Source organism: Protopterus annectens, chromosome 8.part0 (assembly GCF_019279795.1).
Source record: "Protopterus annectens isolate FY-2018-M chromosome 8.part0, PAN1.0, whole genome shotgun sequence".
NCBI classification, from domain to species: domain Eukaryota; kingdom Metazoa; phylum Chordata; order Ceratodontiformes; family Protopteridae; genus Protopterus; species Protopterus annectens.
Window position 1 is genome coordinate 1,747,349,718 of NC_056741.1, and position 20,939 is coordinate 1,747,370,656.

The window sequence follows — 20,939 nt, forward strand, 5'->3', positions numbered from 1 at the left end:
GAGGCACTCATTCATACCCCCTATGCCGCATGGCTCTGGACCTATGGAATATGGCTTTGAGCTACAACATTCAGTTACAGGCAATATTTGTACCGGGAAAAGAAAACATCCTAGCAGACATGTTAAGCAGAACTACCTCGGATGCTCACGAATGGATGCTACACCCGGACATCTTCAAGGCCATCACAAAGAAATGGGGAAGGCCACAAGTAGACCTATTCGCATCCCCACTCAATCACCAGCTCAAGAAATTCTGCACAAGGACATACCACCCACTTGCTTGGAAGGTGGACTCTCTATCCTTCAGTTGGAAAGGCCTGACAGCATATGCATTTCCACCCCTTCCTTTGATGCACAAGGTACTACTGAAAATCAAAGAGGAACGTCCAAGGATAACTCTGATAGCTCCAAATTGGCCAAGACAACATTGGTATCCATTGCTGAGGAGCATGTCTCGGGGGGGGAAACGTGGACACTACCCCTGATTCCTTTGATGTTAACTCAGAGCGACTACAACATCCTGCATCTAAACCTGAAAACTCTGCAACTGACTGCCTGGAACATTACATAAGAGCAACTAACCCAGATTTATCCCAAAGGGTTAAAGACATTATCCTTGAGGCCCGCAGACCTTCAACAAGAAGGAACTATGCAGGAAAATGGAAAAGGTTTGTCATTTGGAGTACTGAAAGAGGGAAAGATGTGTCAAAGGTAGATATTGCCAACATCCTGGAGTATTTGGCAGAGCTTCTCCATACAGGCCTGTCCTATTCATCCATCAAGATACATGCATCAGCTATTTCTGCAGAATACAGCTTCGATCCCCCTGTCTTCTCACATCCTCTGCTCAGGCAGTTCCTGAGAGGAATTAAGAATGTAAAACCTCCTAGGAAACCACCATTACCAGCATGGGACTTGAACTTTGTGCTAGAAAAATTGACACTCCCTCCATTCGAACCAGCAGCAACAGCAGATCTTCAACACCTATCCTGGAAAACTGCTTTTCTACTGGCAATTACTTCAGCAAGAGGGGTTTCAGAGCTACAGGCTTTAATGGCAGTACAACCCTTCCTAATCTTCCATCAAGATAGAGTATCCATGAGAACTAATCCTACATTTATGCCTAAGGTGGTATCCAGAGTGTCTCTAAACCAGGCTATCCACCTACCTGCCTTCTTTCCCAATCCACAGAACAGAGGGGAAAGACTGCTGCATACCTTGGATGTACATAGACAGTTGCGCTACTACCTGGACAGAACCAAGGGCAATAGAAAAACTGACCAGCTTCTAGTAGCTTATGCAACAGGAAGGGAAGGAAAAGCAATTTCCAAACAGACAATCTCCAAGTGGATAGGAAATTGCATAAGATTCTGTTACTCCTACCATGGAAAGCAAATTCCAGAGAACATAAGGCCTCATTCTACAAGGGCTACAGCCACTACCACAGCTTTCTTACGAGGAGTGGCTACCAAGGACATTATTGAGGCGGCTACTTGGACCTCCGTGCATACATTTGCCAAGCATTATAACTTACCTCTATACTCTAGATCCCGTGCAGGGTTTGCCACTGCTGTTTTGCAAGGGATCCTAACTACACCATAATTCTTCTTCCTCCTCCCCTAGTTTGGCTATGGTATTCTACCCATTTGTAAGGACTGCAGATGCATCCTTGAAGGACATAGTACAGTTTTGTACGTACCATAAATGTAGATGTCCGAACAGGATAGCATCTGCAGTCAGGATTACCCACCCTCCTTCCCCTCTGTGGTACTCCTAGGGTATTTGCCCCCTAATAGCTAGCTGGGGGGGGATCTCTTATGGTGTATTTGTTTGTATATATGTATATACATGCTTATTTGTTTTTGTGTTTGCCTTCTACTTTTTTGGAAATATTGGCATTTACCCAAAAATTTAGCTATCCAAGAGGGCAACTGGCATCTGGGGCAAGAAACACTGAGGAAAATGGCGTCGGCTGATGCCTTTATACCCGAAGACCAGCAGAGATGACGTCGGGTGAAGTGCGACACCAGCCAAGGCCAGACCCCGACTTTGGAATCCGGCCGACCGAAGGGCTGCCTGACGACAGGACAACCCATTTGTAAGGACTGCAGATGCTATCCTGTTCGGACATCTACATTTATGGTAGGTACAAAACTGTACTTTTTTCAAGTCTTGGGACTTCACCTTATTTCCGCATCAGTTTCCTCCACCTGTTGTAGAGTTTGTTTATGGCAGGGGACCACCAGATTGGCTTTTTTTTTTTTTTTTTTTTTTTTTTTAGGAGAGTGTGTCTTAGTTCTGTTGGGTATGATGAAATCTATGCATTTGTGTACGTGTTCACACAGTGCATTGGTGCATGATTTGGCAGTCATGCAACTATTCTTCATTTGCATGGGTGCCGTGAAGTTAGCTACCTCTGTTTTTAGGAGCTCAAAGTTAGCTTTGAAGAAGTTTTTTTTTTTTTATTGTGGTTACCTTTGTTGGGAGGTGGGAAGGATGTGGATTTCCAAGGTGATTAGCTTCTGATCAGATCTAACTAGGGAGGAGTTGACTGTTGGTGTAGAGCAACGGTCGCCCATGTTAGTAATGACCAGGTCAAGGATGTTGCTACTTCTAGTGGTGGTAAGAATGAGCTGGTCCAGGGCATTGGAATTGATGAATTCCAGAAAGCGTTGGGCAAGTATATTGGTACATGAGTAGTTTTTCCAGTTAATGGAGGGGTAGTTGAAGTCGACCAGTATGAGAGTGTTAGGTTGGACCCTAATATTCTCCAAGGTGCTTAGGAATGTGGAGTGTGAATCTTGGGACATGGTTGGGGACCTACAGCAGGCTACGACCTGAATCGCAGTCTTGCCCAATGTTAGCTGCGCCTGAAGCATCTCAGATGCGTTATGTTGGGCTACCAGTCTGGAGGTGTGCGCATCTTTTATGAATATGGAAACCCCACCAACTTTAGAGCTTTGGTCCAAGTTCTGGAGCCAAAAGGTGTGGAATGAGTTGTAGCCTGGTAGTGCAGGGGTGCTTTCTCTTGCCTTGAACCATGTCTCTGTTACAGCAGAAATGTCGGTGTTCTCCATTTTAAGTACTTTAAGCGAGTGCATTTTGAGATTTAGACTTCTAGCGTTGAGCAGCATGACCCTCAAATTGCATTTGTTTGTAGCTGTTACAGTGGTAATTTGGTCTTTGTAACACCGTCTAAAAAAAGGCACTATAGGGGTGGCAAGAGCCTTTGCCAGTATCCGGAAGCCCAGGGGTGACAGATTCAGGCCATCTCTGGCAAAGCATCCAGGTCTGTCCATCATGTCATCCCAGGCAGACAGATACTGGATCCCCTTCGAATGACACCAGAAACTTAGCTAATTGTTGAAATCAATCATTTTCTGCTTGTACTGTTGTATCATTCTGGGTGATGGTAGGATGCTGCTCAGACCCAGGGTCATACCCACCTGGGCTACATAATCCAAGACCTCCTCCATGTCTCTTCATGTAGTCCAGGGAGATACGTCTCGGGTCATTCACACCCACATGTACATTGACATAAGGCATATTTGTATCTGTTGAGGGACCGGTGTGCATTATGTGGCGGATCCTGGCAGCTGACCGTTTCTCCTTATTCAAACTAGTGAGTGGGACATTAGTGTGCCACACTATCGATGCACCTATGACTAGTGTGTTGGGCATGCTGTTTTGCCTCAGGGACTTTGGTTGAGTGGCACATTGTTCATGAGAGTTAGTGTCTCATGATTAGTGTTGACCTTCTCCTCTTGTCCAGCTGTTCCGGTCTTGGCTGGAGAGTGCGTGGCTTCCATTTTCGATATATAAGTGCACCTCTCACAAGTTTCAGTGTTGGTAAGAGGAGAGGGTTGTCAGTGTACATGAGGCAAGTTGCTACATTGCCTCAGGATGCCCAAGTTCACCAGGTTAATGAGAGAAAGCACAGGGAAGTGACCTTTAGACATGCCTGGAGGGGTGGGCATTAATAAATACTGGAGCTGTTTCCTTGTAGAACGTTTTATTGCTAGTAGCACTTTTGTGTACTACAATAATTGCTACAAGAAGTCTGGTAAAATGCTAAACTAACAAGCTAGTAAAAGTGCAGGAGAGGACAGAACTAGCAGATCTAAGGGAAAAATTGAAGAGCAGACTTTGGCACTGCTCAGAAGCTTACAAACAGTCCTGGATACAGCAAATCTATACCTGGACTAGACTAGTTACAGGAAAGGTGGGAAACTTGTGCAAATGCAGTCTTTTAAACCAGAAAGTTGAAGGAGATGGAAAACTACCCAATCAGCCAATAAACTACAATTTCCGGCCAGAAACCACTCCTCTTGTGGTATATAGGCTACCTAGTGCTTACCACTCCCACTGAGCTAGAAGGCTTCCCGGGCGTCCCTCCAACACAGAAAGGCTTGGGGGACTCACAAGCTTACCAACAGTCCTGGATACAGCAAATCTGTATCTGGACTAGACTAGTTACAGGAAAGGCAGAAAACCAGCGCAAATGCAGGCTTCAGAAAGTTGAAAGAGATGGAAAAACTGCCCATGTGGTCAATAAACTACAATTTCTGGGCCAAAACCCACTCCTCTTGTGGTAGATAGGCTATGTAGTGCTTACCACTCCCACTGATAAGCTAGAAGGCTTCCTTCCAACATATAAAGTCTTGGGGCTCAGAAGCTTACCAACAGTCCTGGATACAGCAAGTCTGTATCTGGACTTAGACTAGTTACTGGAAAGGCAGGAAACAAGCTTCGAATTATTTTTTTGTTTTTTTACAGAAAAGCAGCTAAAAACAGCAGTAAATACAATTCAGGTGCAGTGCAGGCTAACACACTTGAGTGTGTAGTAATATTACGGCAAATACAATTTAAATAAATGCAATTAAATTAACAAACGACTAAAAACAAGTGCAGAAGGCAGTAAATTAGAAGGCTACTAACAAGCAGTAGTAAGTGCAGAGTAAGAGCAACAGAACAGATAACAGCACGCAGAACATCAGCTTCGGCCGGCTAAGATCTAGCTGTATTCAACTGGACGTATAAGAGAATTTAAGTACCTTTATCTGCACTTTTTTTCAAAGAATACAGTATTTAAATTGATTTAACTGTGTTGCAGGAATATATATTAACTGAACTGGAAGTTTTGACTCTGCTCTTCAGTTAGTACCACCCACCCTCCCTGTTTTTGTTTTGGTGTTAATCTTAGTGGCCTTGAAACTGCCCGACCCTCTTGTAAATTTGTGTTTAGATACTACTTCTGGGCCCATCTCATTTGCTTCATCAACTGAGTGCAGTGAGATCATATTCTGATTTCAGGCACTCCTACTGTGTACAAAGAGAGCATCTGGGAAACGGAAGAAAAAAAATCTAAGCTTGTTTCCTGCCTTTCCTGTTAAGTGGTATAGACTGTTTGTAGGCTTCTGAGCCCCCAAGCCCTTCTGTGTTGGAGGGTAGCCTTCTAGCTTAGTTTTTTTTTTCTCTTATAACTAGCCAGTTTTCTAGTTTCAGCACTCAAATCTGTTTCTTTGAACTCAGCACTTGTTCAGAACTCATTGTAAGCGCTACATAAGCTGCAAATTACTACAGCACTCAACTTTCCTCACTTATCTAGCGGAAAGCAGTTTTTAGTACTTAATAAATAAGCACTTATCCAGGCATGTCTTAAGGGTCAGCTTCCAGTGATTTCTCCTGTCTACCTGATGAATCTGGGCATCTTGGGGCAATGCAGCAATTGCCTCATGTACACAGACAACCCTCTCCTCCTATCACCCAACACTATAACCTGTGAGAGATGCACTTATATAGCCAAACTGGAAGCAAAGCTCTCTTCACCCAAGACTGGACTAGACAGTCAAGAGGAGAGGGTAAACACTTGCACCACACCACACTCATCACATAGTCCCTCAAAACCCACACCACCAAAACACACACACAGAAACACAAAACACACACCTACATTCGCGGAGGCTCTCAATAAAAACCTGCCCAAGCATCAGGGACATCCAAAGCATAAACGCAAGCAAACTCCACCCCCCAACACAACCCAAATGACACATAGCCCACAAACTCAGTGTGCCCCTCAACCACAGCCCATAAGGCATAACAGCGTACCCAACACTCTAGTCATAGGTGACTCTATAGTCAGGCACACTGATGTTCCACTCACTAGACTAAACAAGGAGAAAGTTACTGTCAGCTGCCTGTTGGGTGCCAGGATCCGCCACATAACGCATGCACTCAGGTCACTCCACAATAAGTACAAATATGACACTGTCATTGTCCATGCTGGAGAGAATGACCTGAGACGTACCTCCCTGGACTACATGAAAAGAGACATGGAGGAGCTCTCCGATCTTGTATCCCAGGCAGGTATGACCCTAACCCTGAGTAGCATCCTGCCATCACCCAGAATGATACCACAGTACAAGGACAAAATGATTGACTTCAACAGTTGGCTAAGCTTCTGGTGTCATTCTAAGGGGATCCAGTATTTGTCGGCCTGGGATGACATGATCGACAGTCCACGATGCAGATGGCCTGCACCTGTCGCCCTTAGGATTCCGGATACTGGCTAAGACTCTTGCCACCCCTATAATGCCTTTTTTAGGCAAGGTTCAAATGACAAATTCACCACCGTAACTGGTACAAGCGAGCAAAATCTGAGGGTAATGCTACTCAATGCTAGAAGTCTAAACCTCAAAATGCACTCACTCGAGGCACTCCTTAAAATGGAGAACATTGACATCTGTGCAGTGACAGAGACCTGGTTCAAAGCTCCAGAGAGCACTCCTGCATTACCAGGCTTCAATTCATACCACACCTTTCGGCCACCTAACCCAGAAAGAAGCACTAAAGGTGGAGGCGTGTCCATATTCATTAAGGATATCCACACCTCCAGACTAGTTGCACAGCATAATGCATCCGAGATTATCCAAGTGCAACTAACTCTGGGCAAGTCCACAATCCAAATTGTAGCTTGCTACAGACCCCCCACTATGCCCCAGGATTCACACTCTTCATTTCTTGATACACTGGAAAGTATTAGGGTACAACCCAACACCCTAATAATGGGCGATTTCAACTACCCCACCATTAACTGGGAAAACTACTCATGTACCAACTCTTTTGCTCAACGTTTTCTCGAATTCATAAATTCCAACCCCTTGGATCAACTTATTCACACCCCTACCAGGGGCAGCAATATCCTAGACCTGGTCATCACCAACATGGGAAACCGGTGTTCCACACCAGAGGTCAATTCCTCGTTGGTCAGATCCGACCACAAGCTAATCAGCCTAGACTTCCACATCCCACCCCCAGCCCCAATTAGGGAAACCATCGTAAAAAAACTTCTCAAAAGTCAACTTCACACTTCTTAAGACAGAAGTAGCAAACTTCATGACACCCATGCAGACAGACAATAGAGGTATGACTGCCGAATCCTACGCAAATGCACTTTATAAGCACTTACATGAGTGCATGGATCATGCTATCCCTAATAGAACCAAGATGTTATCCTCCAGAAAAAGGAAGCCAATCTGGTGGTCCTCTGCCATAAACAAACTCTACAACAGAAGAAAGAAACTGTTGCAAAAAAGAGTAAACATGACTGGAGGAACTCCCTGGTCAACCTCCGTAAGAAGTTGAGATCCCTCATAAAATCCTCCAAAGCTAGTTACGAAAACAAAATTGCCACTGACTCTATAAAGACCACAAAGCATTCTATAGCTATGTCAAGAATCTAAATGGGAACACTCAGATCTGCTCTGAGTTACAGCATAATGGCACTAAATGTACAGAACCAACTGATATTGCCAACATCCTAGCAGATAGGTTCAGTGCTAACTTTACCCCCCCTCTCACCCCCTAGAGGGCCCATCTCTATACCGGAAGAATGCAAAGTTCCTATAATCACGGCTGCACAGGTAAAAAACACACTCTCCAAAGCAAAGAACACAGCATCCATGGGACCTGACAATATCCCAGGCTGCGTTCTACACGAACTACAGAATGAACTGGCACCCTACCTAAGTACCATGTTCAATCATAGCCTCACCACAGGCTTTGTACCCACTGAGTGGCGCACCGCAACAGTTATCCCACTCCACAAAGGGGGAGCCACGACGGACCCTGGGAACTACCGCCCCATTAGCCTGACGAGCCTGGTCTGCAAGGCCATGGAACATATCATCATGGAACTCATAAAGATATTGGTAATCTCCAAACTCTGGACCCTACTTAGTTTGGATTTGTAAAAGGCAGATCATGTCTCCTAAACTTGATTGACTTCTTTGAAGCAGTCACCAAAGCCATAGATGATGGTAAAATGGTTCACACAGCTTATCTAGATCTCGCCAAGGCTTTCGACACCATCCCCCACTCTGGAATTATAGATAAGCTCACTAAACTAGGTATAAATCCCCTTGTCATAAGATGGGTTGCCAACTGGCTCAGACAGAACCCACACTGTGAAAGTAGCGGATTCCAAATCCGACATCAGACCAGTGACAAGTGGAGTACCACAGGGTTCAGTCCTGGGTCCTCTCCTGTTTGGTATCTACTTCTCTGAAGTGCAGGCCAACACAGGTCTTTATTAACAAAGTTTGCAGATGACTGCAAACTAGGAGCCATAATCAAAACTCCTAACGATGTGGACAAACTACAAAAGGGCCTCACTGAGACAGATTTCTGGTGTCAAAGCCATGGCCTGAAGCTCAATGCCAAAAAGTGTATTGTCATCCCCTTTGGTAAAAACTGTGTACCCATGAACTACCACATAGCTGGTAGTCTACTTAATGCAGAAAATGTGATGAGACCTTGGGACACAGGTGGACAGTAGTCTCTCCTTTGATAATCACATTGCCACAGTGGTCAGGAAATCCTTCTACGTGGCTCATCTCATCACAAAAGGATTCTCATCCAGAAAAAAAGAGGTCATTGTTCCCCTCTACTCATCACTCATTAGACCCATTATAGAGTACAACACCCCTTTTGGTTTGTACCTCACAAGACATCTACAACAACTGGAAAGACAACAGAAATACCTCACAAAGAGGATTACTGGCCTCAAACAGATGCCCTGTGCAGACAGTCTCAAAAAACTACAGCTTTACTCCATCGCATATCGCCTACTCGGGGGAGATCTCTGTCTAACATACAAAGCTATGTCAAACCCAGAGCTGTTGGACATGCTCCACTTAAAGAAATCCCAATCCCTCCGAGCTACACGCTCTAGGGACCTTAACCTTGTCACCACAATAAACAGAACATGCTGGAGGGATAGATTCCTGTCCCAGAGACTTCCCATACTCTGGAACAGACTACCTATCTATGTCAAACAGAGCTCCTAATTAGCACTCTTCAAGAAAAATCTTGATGATTGGATGGGAAATGGGAAATTCACCCCGGGGATCACTTCTATGGCTCTGCTCGACAGGGGCATAGGAAAATAAATTTCTTGGGTGGCGAAAGCCAGGGTACATTTTTTGGCTAGGCTTGTATGGGCCCTAGGGCCGATAGCCTAGTACCTACCTATGAACCTATAAGACTGTTACAGTAAGAACAGCTGAATAAGTGTGTGTATGTATATATAAAATGTGTGTGCATATATCATTTTTTTTGAGGGAGGGAACAGAGCAGAATTAAGAGGCTACAGGGGTTGTCCTTCCCAAATGCTCTTTGTACACGGTGGATATAGCTGAAGAGATGGGACTAGTAGGAGTGCCTGAAATCAGAATATGATATCACTGCACTCAGCTGAGTGAGCAAATGAGATGGGCCCAGGAGTATCCAAATACAAATTTACAATAGGGGGTGCATTTTCAAAGCCACAGAGCCCATAATATTCAATTCCGTTAATATTCAGTGAAAAAATAAATAAAATGCAGTACTATATGAAAAAGTGCAGATAAGTGTACTTAAATTCGCTTTTACATCCAGCTGATTGCAGGTAGGTCTTAGCCAGCCAAAGCTAATTTTCACATTTTTCTAAGTATCTCAACAACCAATTAAGGCATACAGAACACCTTATCCTCACATGAAAGCACTCCGCTAGATGAATAAAATGCTGCTGACAGTATGTGTGTAACTTTAGTGGTTGCTGAGATATTGTTTACAAAATATTACAAATGTAAAAGTTACTGTTTACTGTGACAAAATTCAGTTTAAGACCTAGAACCTCAAGAATAATACTACTGTAAAAATAGTTTTTGCTGAATAGTTTGTCGTTAATATTTTTTTCATAATCCATATGGTTCCAGAGATATGAACATTTGTTTGAAATGTGAGGATACAGTTTGATTCCATCAAAGGGCTTAGGCTCCGCCCATTGGAAGTTAACAGTGCAAACTTCCTGAGCTCCATCGGCGTGACTAATTGAACAATTTTAAACCCAGTAGGATTTATTTCTTTGTACATGTTATAGTTGAATGCCTACAAGCTACCTGCATTTCATTTGCCAGTTGCAGTACAAAAAAATGTTTTTTTTTTCATTTCAATCTGTAGAAGCTCATGCTACAGTTCAGTACTAAAATTGAAAAAGAAGAAAGAGAAGATGGAAAGGAAGAAGATTCAGAATCTGATGTTTCTGATGAAGAAATGGTGTGGAGGTGAGTATTGTGACAGTTTGTTTCATTTGCACTTGTTTTTACAGTAAGCTTAATACAGAATATTTATATACTGAGAAGAATGCAGGCAACAGAACATCTATAAATGGGCAGATCCTTTTGTTATCTGGTTTATCATGGGGCCAGCTGACCGAGTATTTGCTAGTCTTGAGGTTGTGCCACTTCTCATTATTTGCCATGCCATCTTTGCTGCTTGCACTGCAACAACCTATTTAAAATTAAACTATCCAGAGAAAGTGTGTCTTTAGAGTGGTTGCTTTTACTTTGAGTTATTCCATTGCATATATTGTCCTCAGTTTACCCGTATAACTGCTTTGCAACCCCATTTTTCCATAGTAGGTTGCCCCTAACTTCCAAATCAGTATTACTTACTCTACAGAATATAATGTAGCTCCTTATAAAGATTGCCTTGGACCTTCTTCAGGTATTTTCACTACTTAACTCACTTGGCTGTTTTCCCAGCCATTATTAGTATCTTCATAATTTTTTGTTCATGCAGTAGTCTATAAGTATTTCCATTATTATATACTTTGATGTTAACCATTAGATTAGTGTTGCAGTAGCCTAGGCTGTATAGGATTTATTGACCCAGGATCAGACCAAATGGCCAGCTTCCAAACCTTTGGTGCAGTGCTTCAGAAGCATCATAAAACATGGTGGCTAGGGTGCTAGAAATTTCCCGTCACCGAAGCATGAGCTCCTGTGCCTGCTTTGGTAAATTGACAGTTGATTAGCACTTCCTACCTTCACCAGGGATGATGCCACAGTATGCACTAAAGATGATTTAACTTAAACAATTGGCTTAGTTTCTGGTGTCCTTCATAGGGGGTACAATATTTGTCTGCATGGGAGGATACGGTCATCAGACCACATTGTTTTACCAAGGATGGTCTGCACCTGCCCCTTCTAGGCTTTCAAATATTGGCTAATACATTGTCTTCCCCATAGTGCCTTTTTAGGCAATGCCAAACTGATAAACCTTCTGACCTAGTAAAACCAGCCCAAGGGGATTTAAAGGTGATAGTGCTTAATGTCAGGAGTTTAAAAAAAAAAACTCCTCCATTTCCTTCAGACTGTCCTCTGTCCCTGGAGAATATGGACATCTGTACAGTTACTGAGACATGGTTTAAAGCCATGGAGAGACCCTTAGAAGTGCAGGGCTACAATGCCTTTCACACATTCAGGCACAGGCAAAGACCAAAGGTGGTGGTGTCTCACTCTATATTAACAAACTCACCTCAAGATTAGTTAAACAGGATGACTCACTTGAGCTTCTCCATGTTCAGATTTCCATAGGCAATGTCCCATATCCTATCCTTAACAAGCTATGGGTCTCCGAGTGAAACCAAATAATGCATAGCGCATACTTGGACTTCACCATTCAACCCAGTATCATATGCAATAGTAACTTCAACTGCCTCACAAAAAACTGGGATACTTGCACGTCTCCAATCTTGCAGGCCCAGAGATTGCTGGATTTTTGTATACACACATTGTACCAGATAATCTATAGACCCAACACTGGGGTACAAACATACTCGACCTGGTACTCAAACATGAGAGAATGATGTACTCCCCCAGTGTAATATCCTGTCTGGTAAGGTCAGACAAAAAATTGTCTTCATAATAAAAATAAATTCTGTGAACCTGGCTAATCTCATAACATTTAAGAACAATTTTATGGCAAACCTCCTCCTACTAAGTGATAGCTTGTCATAATTTCAAGCCCCCTCAAACCCATGAGAACACAGCTGCCTATGCAGAATTGTTCACAGAGCCCCTGTACAGTCATATCAGTAAATGCATAGAGATGACTGTGCCTGTCGGAAATAAGCCCAGAACAAACTAAAACAAACCACCTTTGTGGAATCAAAACTTAAATGGGTTGTACAACAAAAGAAGAAAAAGTCTTAGCCAGGGTTAGGAAGTGCTATGCGCAGCATGGTAAAAGCACCTCCCATCAGTTAAAACAAACAAGTAAAGAAGGCAAGTTAAGCCTGTTTAAAGCTAAATTTGAGGTAAAGATAGCCTTTGCCTGGAAGGCTATCCACAAGGCTTTTTTAGCTATGTCCTAAACCTGAAAGGCAGCATACAGTAGTGTGCAGAACTGTTCGTAAATGGAGCCATCTATATGTAGTCCAAAGTTATAGCAAATGTAATGGCTGTCAAATCTGCCTCCAGTTACTCCCCCCACCCCCCCCGCCAATCCCCTAAGGAAATACCATCAAACTACTCGCCACCACCAACTGTCAGTAGGGAGCAGGTCTTAGATTCACTCTCCAAGGCCAAAAACTGCATTGATGGGCCATGATAACGTCTTAGGATGCCTTCTAAAGCATTACTTATCTGGACCACTGGATTCACCATTTAACGATAACCTCCAGATAGGCTTTGTGCCACACAAATGGAGTACTGTAGCGGTCCTCCATCTGCACAAGGGCTGGCCATCAACAGACACCGGAAAAAACAGACCCATAGGTGTGAGTAGTCTCATTTGTAAAGCCATGGAAAGGATTAATAAGGGCATAAACTACAAACACTGGATCTATCCCAGTTTGTATTCATTTAGGGCCTACTCAGCCTGTTTTACTACTTTGAGATGATCAGTAAGGCAGTGGATGAGGATAAAACAGTGCATACTGCCTATCTTTACCTTGGTAAGACATTTGATGCACTATCCCCCCCTGAGCATTCTGAGTAAACTCAAGGCTATAGGCATAAACTCCTCTGTTAATCCTAGGATAGCCATCTGGCTCTTAGATAGGACCCAGGATATTAGGATGGGGAGATGACCCCCACATAGAGACTGGTAACAAGTGTGTCCCTCAGGGCTTTGTGCTGTGTCCACTTCGTTTTGTCATCTACTTCTCAGAAGTCAAGGCCAATGTCAAGGGCCTCTGGCTGACCAAGATTGCAGATGATTACAAACTATGAGCAGTCCTAGAATTCCCCCAAGACACTAATATCCTACAGGAAGGACTAACATAGACAAATGACTGGTGCCAAAGCCACAAATTAAAACTCTGTGACAAGAAATGTATAGGAAAAAGCACACTTCTGAGAGTAGAACCAGTAGTCAAGGATTGCATATAGTAACATGCCTTTCAACCAACATGTGTCTAAGATAGTGAGGAAATTGTATGTTGCTCAGCTTATAAGCGAGGGCATGGCATTTATTTCCAAGGAAGTCATTGTTCCACTGTTTTGTGCCCTCATCATGCCCATCATTGAGTACAATGCCCACATTGGTATGTACCTGACTAGGTGCATGCAATAACTGGAAAGTGTCTGCAGAGGTTCCTCACAAAAAGAATGCAGGGTATAAAATAAATGGTTTATCCTATGCAGATCGCCTCAAAGCCCGGTCTCTATACAGTGTTTCTTACAGCCTGTTGAGAGGCAGTCTGTGCGTGGCTGGCATTCACATCTTTGGATCCCACTCTGATGTACATTTTGCATATCTGCGAAATTACTCAATCCAGGGAGTTAAACTTTGCTTACAACATAAGTAGGATGCATTGGAGGACTAGGTATGTGTCTCGGAGACTCCCCTTCTCCACTCAGTTTGTCAGACTTCATTTTTTTTACTTAATGAGACATTTTCCTGGGTCCCTCTGAGCATTCCCTTATTAATTTTCCGATGTTCTTCGTGTTTCAATGTTGCAGTCATTACCTGTGGGCTATCCCTGCTGTGGTAGTCCTCAGTCGGCCTGTCAATGTTTTTCTGTCTCAGCTGCAGTCGCTTGCTGTCTGTCAGGTCATTAGTGCTATAAAGGAAGACAGCAGATACCATTACATCAGTCATTCTTGCCGTGGACCCTGGAGCAAACGCAGTCTGCAAGTGTGCCAGTCGGTTGCTACCAGAGTTTGAATTTCAGCTGAAAACGTCTAAAGCTAAGTACCCCGTTCGGGATCCTTTTTTCTTGTACTAACCAATGTCCGAAAAAGTTAACAATTGTCTCACCTGTGGAAAGCAAATACCATACAGAGACTTCCATTCATACTGTGTCACTTGTTTAGGCCCAGACCACAATGTCTTCCGTTGCTGGTTCTGTGCCCTCTTTAATTCGAGAACCTTTCGTCGTAGAGCTCTTATTGTAGCTGAAATGGCGTCAGTCAGAAACCATCCATAGACATTGTGAAAAAATGTAAGGATAAAGATACAGACAAGACCACACGAGGTTAAGCCTTCTGACTACTCTACCATTAAGCAGGTCATCAGTTCTCTGGAATGTAGTGAGGTGCCTTCGCAGCCTCTTATGCCCAATTCAGTACCTTTGCAGGCCTCTACTGAGACCCTTTCGGAGTCTGGTATGCCGCAGAAATCTTCGTCTTGCAAGCCTTTGGTTGTCTCTGCCTCATTTAGGTCCAGAGCCGCGATGCAGACACCGGCTTCTGAGGAGGTCTTTCGCACTACTGAATCTAGACAAAAACTGACATATTCTCCTCTGGCTACCATTTCTCTCAGACCGATGGATACTCATAGGCCTAGAGGCAAGGCAAACTTAGGAAAACTACCTCTAGCCACCATTTTACTCTTGCTCCACCACCCCAAGCTCAAATGCTAAAATGGCAGAGGGTCTTGTCACCCTTATCAGGGGTAGTCTGGCCACAACTTCTAAAAGAGACCTTTCTCCTGAAATACTGACAGAACAGGATTCTGAGGAGTCTGATTATTCAAATTTTGAAGAGGAACTACCACCTCTGACTGCTTATGAGAATTCAGATGCAGAGGAATCCATTCATTCTACATCCCCACCAGAAGATCCTTCCTTTAGGGAAGCCCTTCACACCCCTCAGTGAACATTTCCACTGGGAATTCTAGGACTTCCCTCAGTCTAAGAAAAGACTAAGAGAGTTTTTAGAGCTGCCCCAGCACCGACCCTTGGCCATCCGTCCAATCTTGGAGGTGGTTGATGGGGTCTTCCATGAATCCAGCTGAACTCCTGACACCCTCCCACCTGCTCCCAGAAAACCTAACTGGTATGACAGAGTACTAAATCCTCTCAAATACCTGTACAGAGATCCTGCTTCAGACCTGGAGGTAATTACACAGGGATCTAAAGGAGCTAAGGCTAGTTCTACAAAGAACCCTGTTCCTTCTGACAAGAACTCCAGAGCTCTGGACAGATGGGGTAAAAAAGTATACACCTCAGCAACCTTAGCTATCAGAGCACTCGACTGTTAGTTCCACGTGTTAAAATATCAACAACACACTTTGGAACTATTAAAACAAAAGATTTCTACCTTTCCTGACTGTGCCAGTTCGAAAGAGCTGATCTACTTCACTCTACTTGTCAAGTAGCTAAACACTCCTTACACTGTGGATATGATGCCCTGGAAGCCTCAAGCAGGGCAGCAGTGTCAGGATCTGTCATTAGGAGACATGCATGGTTGAAGGAACCACCTCTCCCTGATCATGTCAGACCTAAATTACTTGATGCACCTTTGGATAAGGACCACTTGTTTGGAGTAAAAGCAGAAGAGGTGCTTAAAAAGATAGAAGACAAAGCAAAATCTATGCAAACAGTAAAATATTTCTTTCAGGTTCTGCCTCCCAGGTTCAGCAGGAACTTTCCCTCTTAAGCACTGGTCCTTCCCTGCACCTAGCAGACAGGGGCAAGGTAAGCCCCGCAGGGGCAGACCACCCAGACCCCTATCCCAGGGACAGCAGAGAACCAAGCAGTGGACCACTTCCACTCCAAAGGCAGTGAGTTCTAAGACCTTCTTCTAGGATAAAAACCCTCAATGACTCCCTCTCCCATCTTTTCACTCAGCAAATACTAGGAAGAAGGCTCTCCCTATGCTTGAAAAATTGGCTTTCTGCAACTAAGGACCATTGGGTCTAAAAGATCATTTTTCAGGGATACAAATTCTCCTCCTACTTACTCCCAATTCCAAGAGGGTACCCTTACCTCAAAATCACTGAGCAGAGGCATTGAAACAAGTCCAAGCTCTCTTATCCCTAGGTGCAGTTCTCCCCTCATATCAAACGGGCAAAAGCTTTTATTCCAGACTGTTCCTTGTTCCGGGATAGAGGGCACTTGGTGCCCCACCCTGGATCTACCCATTCTGAACACCTTCCTGGCTGTCACCAAATTCAAAATGTTAACTTTGCAGCAGCTGCTGCCTATGCTGACAAAAATGCATGTTTAGTTACCCTACATCTAGAAGATGCCTTAACCCTGGCCATAGCCTTTGGCAGACAGAAAAAATATATACAAATGTACCCTTATCTGGACAGCTGCCTCATTCAGGCAGATGGCAAAGAATAGATCCTGAAGGACCTCTTCTTTGACAAAACCCTCCTAACCCCCTCAGGGTACACAGTCAACTAGAAGTAATCAAAGCAAACCCCCTCCAGGAAAATCATTTTCTTGGGAGCACTGCTGACGCAGCAGCCAAAGTGGCCTTCCTATCCCCAGAAAAGCAGAGCTTTCTGCATCTCTGTTTCACTCAGCTGGCTTCCAGAAGTCACCTCTCTGCGACGAACTTCCTGCAAGCCTTGGGATACATCGGATCTTGCATCCTTCTAATTCCTCTGGCCAGGCTCCACATGAGAACTTCAGTGGTACCTAAAGAATCTTTGCTGTCAGCACTCTCAACCTCCGACATCATCACAGAGGCCAGAAGACCCAGCACTAGAAAATCTTGCGCAGGAAAATGAAAAAGATTCTGCTCCTGGAGCCAGTCCAGAGGGGGCAATACCTCGCAACCTTCCATCCGTCTTTTCCTGGACTACCTAGTAGAGCTACGTAATAGTGACCTCTCCTTCTCTATTAAAATCCACACCTCAGCCATTTCGGCTCATTTTGATACAGAACAGCCCCTGTTCCCCCCCCCCCCTTTGATTAAACAATTCCTCAGAGGGGCTTCTTAATATCAGACCTCCCAGAAGGCCACCAACTCCAGCCTGGGACCTGAATTATGTTTTGAGAAGAACCAACTTCACCCTTCAAACCTGCTGCTTCAGCAGAACTAAGGTACCTCTCCTGTCACCTCAGCCAGAAGGGTTTCACAACTTCAGGCACTGATGGCCATTGATCTCCATCATCTTCCATGCAGACAGGGTCTCCAAGGACTAATCCCTCTTTTTTTTTATGCCCAAGGTGGTATTTAACGTAACTCTCAACCAGGCCATACATCTACCCACCTTCTTTCCTAACCCTCAAAATAACGAGGAAATAATTCTGCACTCACTGGAAGTGCACAGATACTATCTGGACCGTACTTAACCCTTCAGGAAAACAAACCAACTACTTGTCATCTTTGCCCCAGGGGCAGAGGGGAAGCCCATTTCCAAATGGATATCACACTGTATCCATTTCTGATACAGTTTGCCTGGGAACACCCCCCCCCCCAAGTCTCTTCAAACCCATTCCACTAGGTCAGCTTCCACTTCCACAGCATTCCTCAGAGGAGTTCCCACCAGGGACATCCTGGGAGCTGCCACCTGGACTTCTGTCCATACCTTTACCTTTACGAAGCATTACCACCTATCTCTATTTTCTAAGGCTAGGGTGGGGTTTGCCTCTGCAGTGCATGCTGACCCATTCCTAGGTCTCTTACTAATCCAACCACCCCATTTCTCAGCTTTGGGAATCCTCCCACAGGTGGTAACTGCAACAGTGAAACACAAACATATTACAGTTGTGTACATTTTCCTTAAATGTAGATTTTCAAGTGTATTCACTGTTGCAGTCCTGGTTTCCCACCCTCCTTCCCCCCCTTATATCTTTCTTTAGGGAGACTGTTTCTAACGATGGCTTTTAGCCACTAGGACCACTTTACCAAGTTTACTTGGGCCTCTGACTGTAATGGCGTCGGCTGCCTTCCTTTATAGCACTGACGACCTGAGGTCAGACAGCAAGCGACTGCAACCAATGCAGAAAAACATTGACTCTGGTATTCAGGCCGGCCGAGGGCTACCACAGCAGGGATAACCCACAGGTGATGACTGCAACAGTGAATACACTCGAACCTCTACATTTATGGTAAGTGTACACAACTGTACTTATTTATGAGGTAGTATCAAAGAATTTAGTGATGATCTTCGTGTTTCACTGTTGGTCATCACACTTGGGTTAGCTGCCTGCAGGTAGCCCTCAGTCGGCCCGAATACCAGAGTCTTGGGATTTCTGCATCGGATGCTGTCACTTCTTCCATGACGTCAGGTCGTCAGGGGTATAAAACATGCAGCCGACGCCATTACATCAGCTTTTCTTGCCAAGCGGAGCCTGAAGCAGAAGCAGTTCGCAAGTGCCGGTCGGCCACTACCTGAAATTTTTGTTATGTAAGTTTCAGACCTGAAGTCTTCTAAAGCTAAGTACCCCATTGGGGATCCTTTTTTTCTTGCTCTAACCAATGTCAGAAAAAAATTAATAATTGTGTTGCCTTTGGAAAGCAAATATCTCTGAGAGTTTCATTCTTACTGCATCACCTGTTTAGGCCCAGACCACGGTATTCATCGCTCCTGGTTTTGTGCCCTGTTCAACACCCAAACTATTTGCCCTCAGGCTATCTTTGTCACTAAATTCTTTTGCTCCCTTTCTCCGTATTCAGAAATGGCTTCGAGAAGCCATCCGACTACAGATCTTCCAAAAAAAACGTAAGGATAAAGACCGAGACAGACTGCATAGGTCCAAAACTGCCGACTATGCTTCCATTAAGCTAGTCACCAGTTCGCCGATACTCAGTGAGGCGCTTTTGCAGCCTCTAATACCCGCTTCTGCAGATTCGCAGGCCTCTACGGAGACCCATTCGGAGTCCAGTATGCCGTGAGATGCTTCTTCGACTATGGAACCTGCGGATGTCTCTACCTTGGATGGGTCCGTGGCTGTTGTGCAGGTACCGGCTTCTGATGGTGTATTCAGACCTTCCGATGTTCGTATTAAACAGACTACTTCATTTCAGACTAAAACTACCAAATTTCTCAGGCCCAGAGTTTGCACTACGCCTAGGAATCCAACGACCAAAGTGCATTCTCAAGCTCCCTTGCCTCAGAAACAAATGCTTAGAATGGCTGAAGATCTTATTACTTTAATTTGGGGAAGCCAGCCTTCCCCAAGAATTTATTTTCCTTCTGATTCTTAAGATCAAGAGTCTGATGACTGTGACCTCTCTGATTACCAGGACATACCCTTATCTACCTATGAGGATTCTGATGGAGGATTCCATTCCCTTTTATCTACCTATGAAGATTCTGATGGAGGATTCCATTCCCTCTGCCTCCCCACCAGAGGATTTTTCTTTCGGAGAAACCCTGCATACCTTCAGAGAGCATTTCCGCTGGAAGTGCCAGGACTACCCTCAGTCCAAAAAGAGACTAGGGCCTCAGCACAGGCCTCTAGCTATCCTTCCTGTTCTGGAAATTGTAGATAATGGAATCCAGTCTTACCCCTGATGCTTTGCAACCAGCTCCTAGAAAACCTGACTGGTACTACAGAGTACCTGACTCTCACAAATTTCTATTCAAGAATCCTGTTTTTGATCCAGAGACTATTTCCCAGGGACCTAAAGGCATTAAGGCTACTACAGCGAAAAACCCTACCCCTTCGGACAGGGATTCTAGGGCTTTAGACAGATGGGGAAAGAAGGTATACACCTCTTCTACTCTTGCCATCTGGGCTTTAAATTGTCAGTTTCACGTGTTGAAGTACCAGCAACATATTATGGAACTAATTAAACAAAAACTGATGATTCCTGATTATACAGATCATAAAGATTTACAAGAGTTGATGCATTCTGCAAACCAAGTTGGAAAACATACTTTGCAGTCTGGTTTTGAAGCTTTAGAAGCATCTTGCAGGGCTGCTGGGCATGCTTGGCTAAAGGAACAAATCTTGCCAGACCATGTCAAAGCAAAATTATTAGATGCTCCATTAAACCAAGAACGTTTGTTTGGCACTAAAGCAAAAGTTCTTAAAAAGATGGAGGAAAAAGCTAAATCTATGCAAACTGTTAAAGATTTCTTACAGGTACAGCCACCTAGATTCAGTAGGCATTGGCCTTCAAAAAAACTGGTCCTTTCCAGTCCCTCCCAGACCTTCTCAGTCCAAACCCTGGTGCAGCAGACCACCAAGACTACAGTCTCAGGGTATGCACAGATCTGAACAATGGAGTGCTCCCACCTCAAAAACAGGGAGTGGTAAGCCACCATCCTATGGAAAAAGTTCACAGTGACTTGTTCTTCATACTTCCCAGCCTTGCCCAAGTACTTGCACCCCTAGGAGGAAAACTTGCCCTGCATGCAAAAAACTGGGAATACATTACCCAAGACAGATGGGTCTTAAACATTGTATCCCAGGGATACAGATT

The 20,939-nt window shown here is 44.3% G+C and overlaps 1 protein-coding gene across 1 annotated transcript in view; it reads left to right on the forward strand.

The window, feature by feature from the left end:
• The window catches only part of MPHOSPH6 (M-phase phosphoprotein 6), a 619,684-nt gene that overhangs the window by 353,439 nt on the left and 245,306 nt on the right, over positions 1–20,939 (forward strand). Inside the window, exon 4 of the mRNA XM_044081249.1 lies at positions 10,501–10,604. Within this exon, the coding sequence (XP_043937184.1) occupies positions 10,501–10,604 (104 nt within the window). The remainder of the gene's footprint in view (positions 1–10,500; positions 10,605–20,939) is intronic.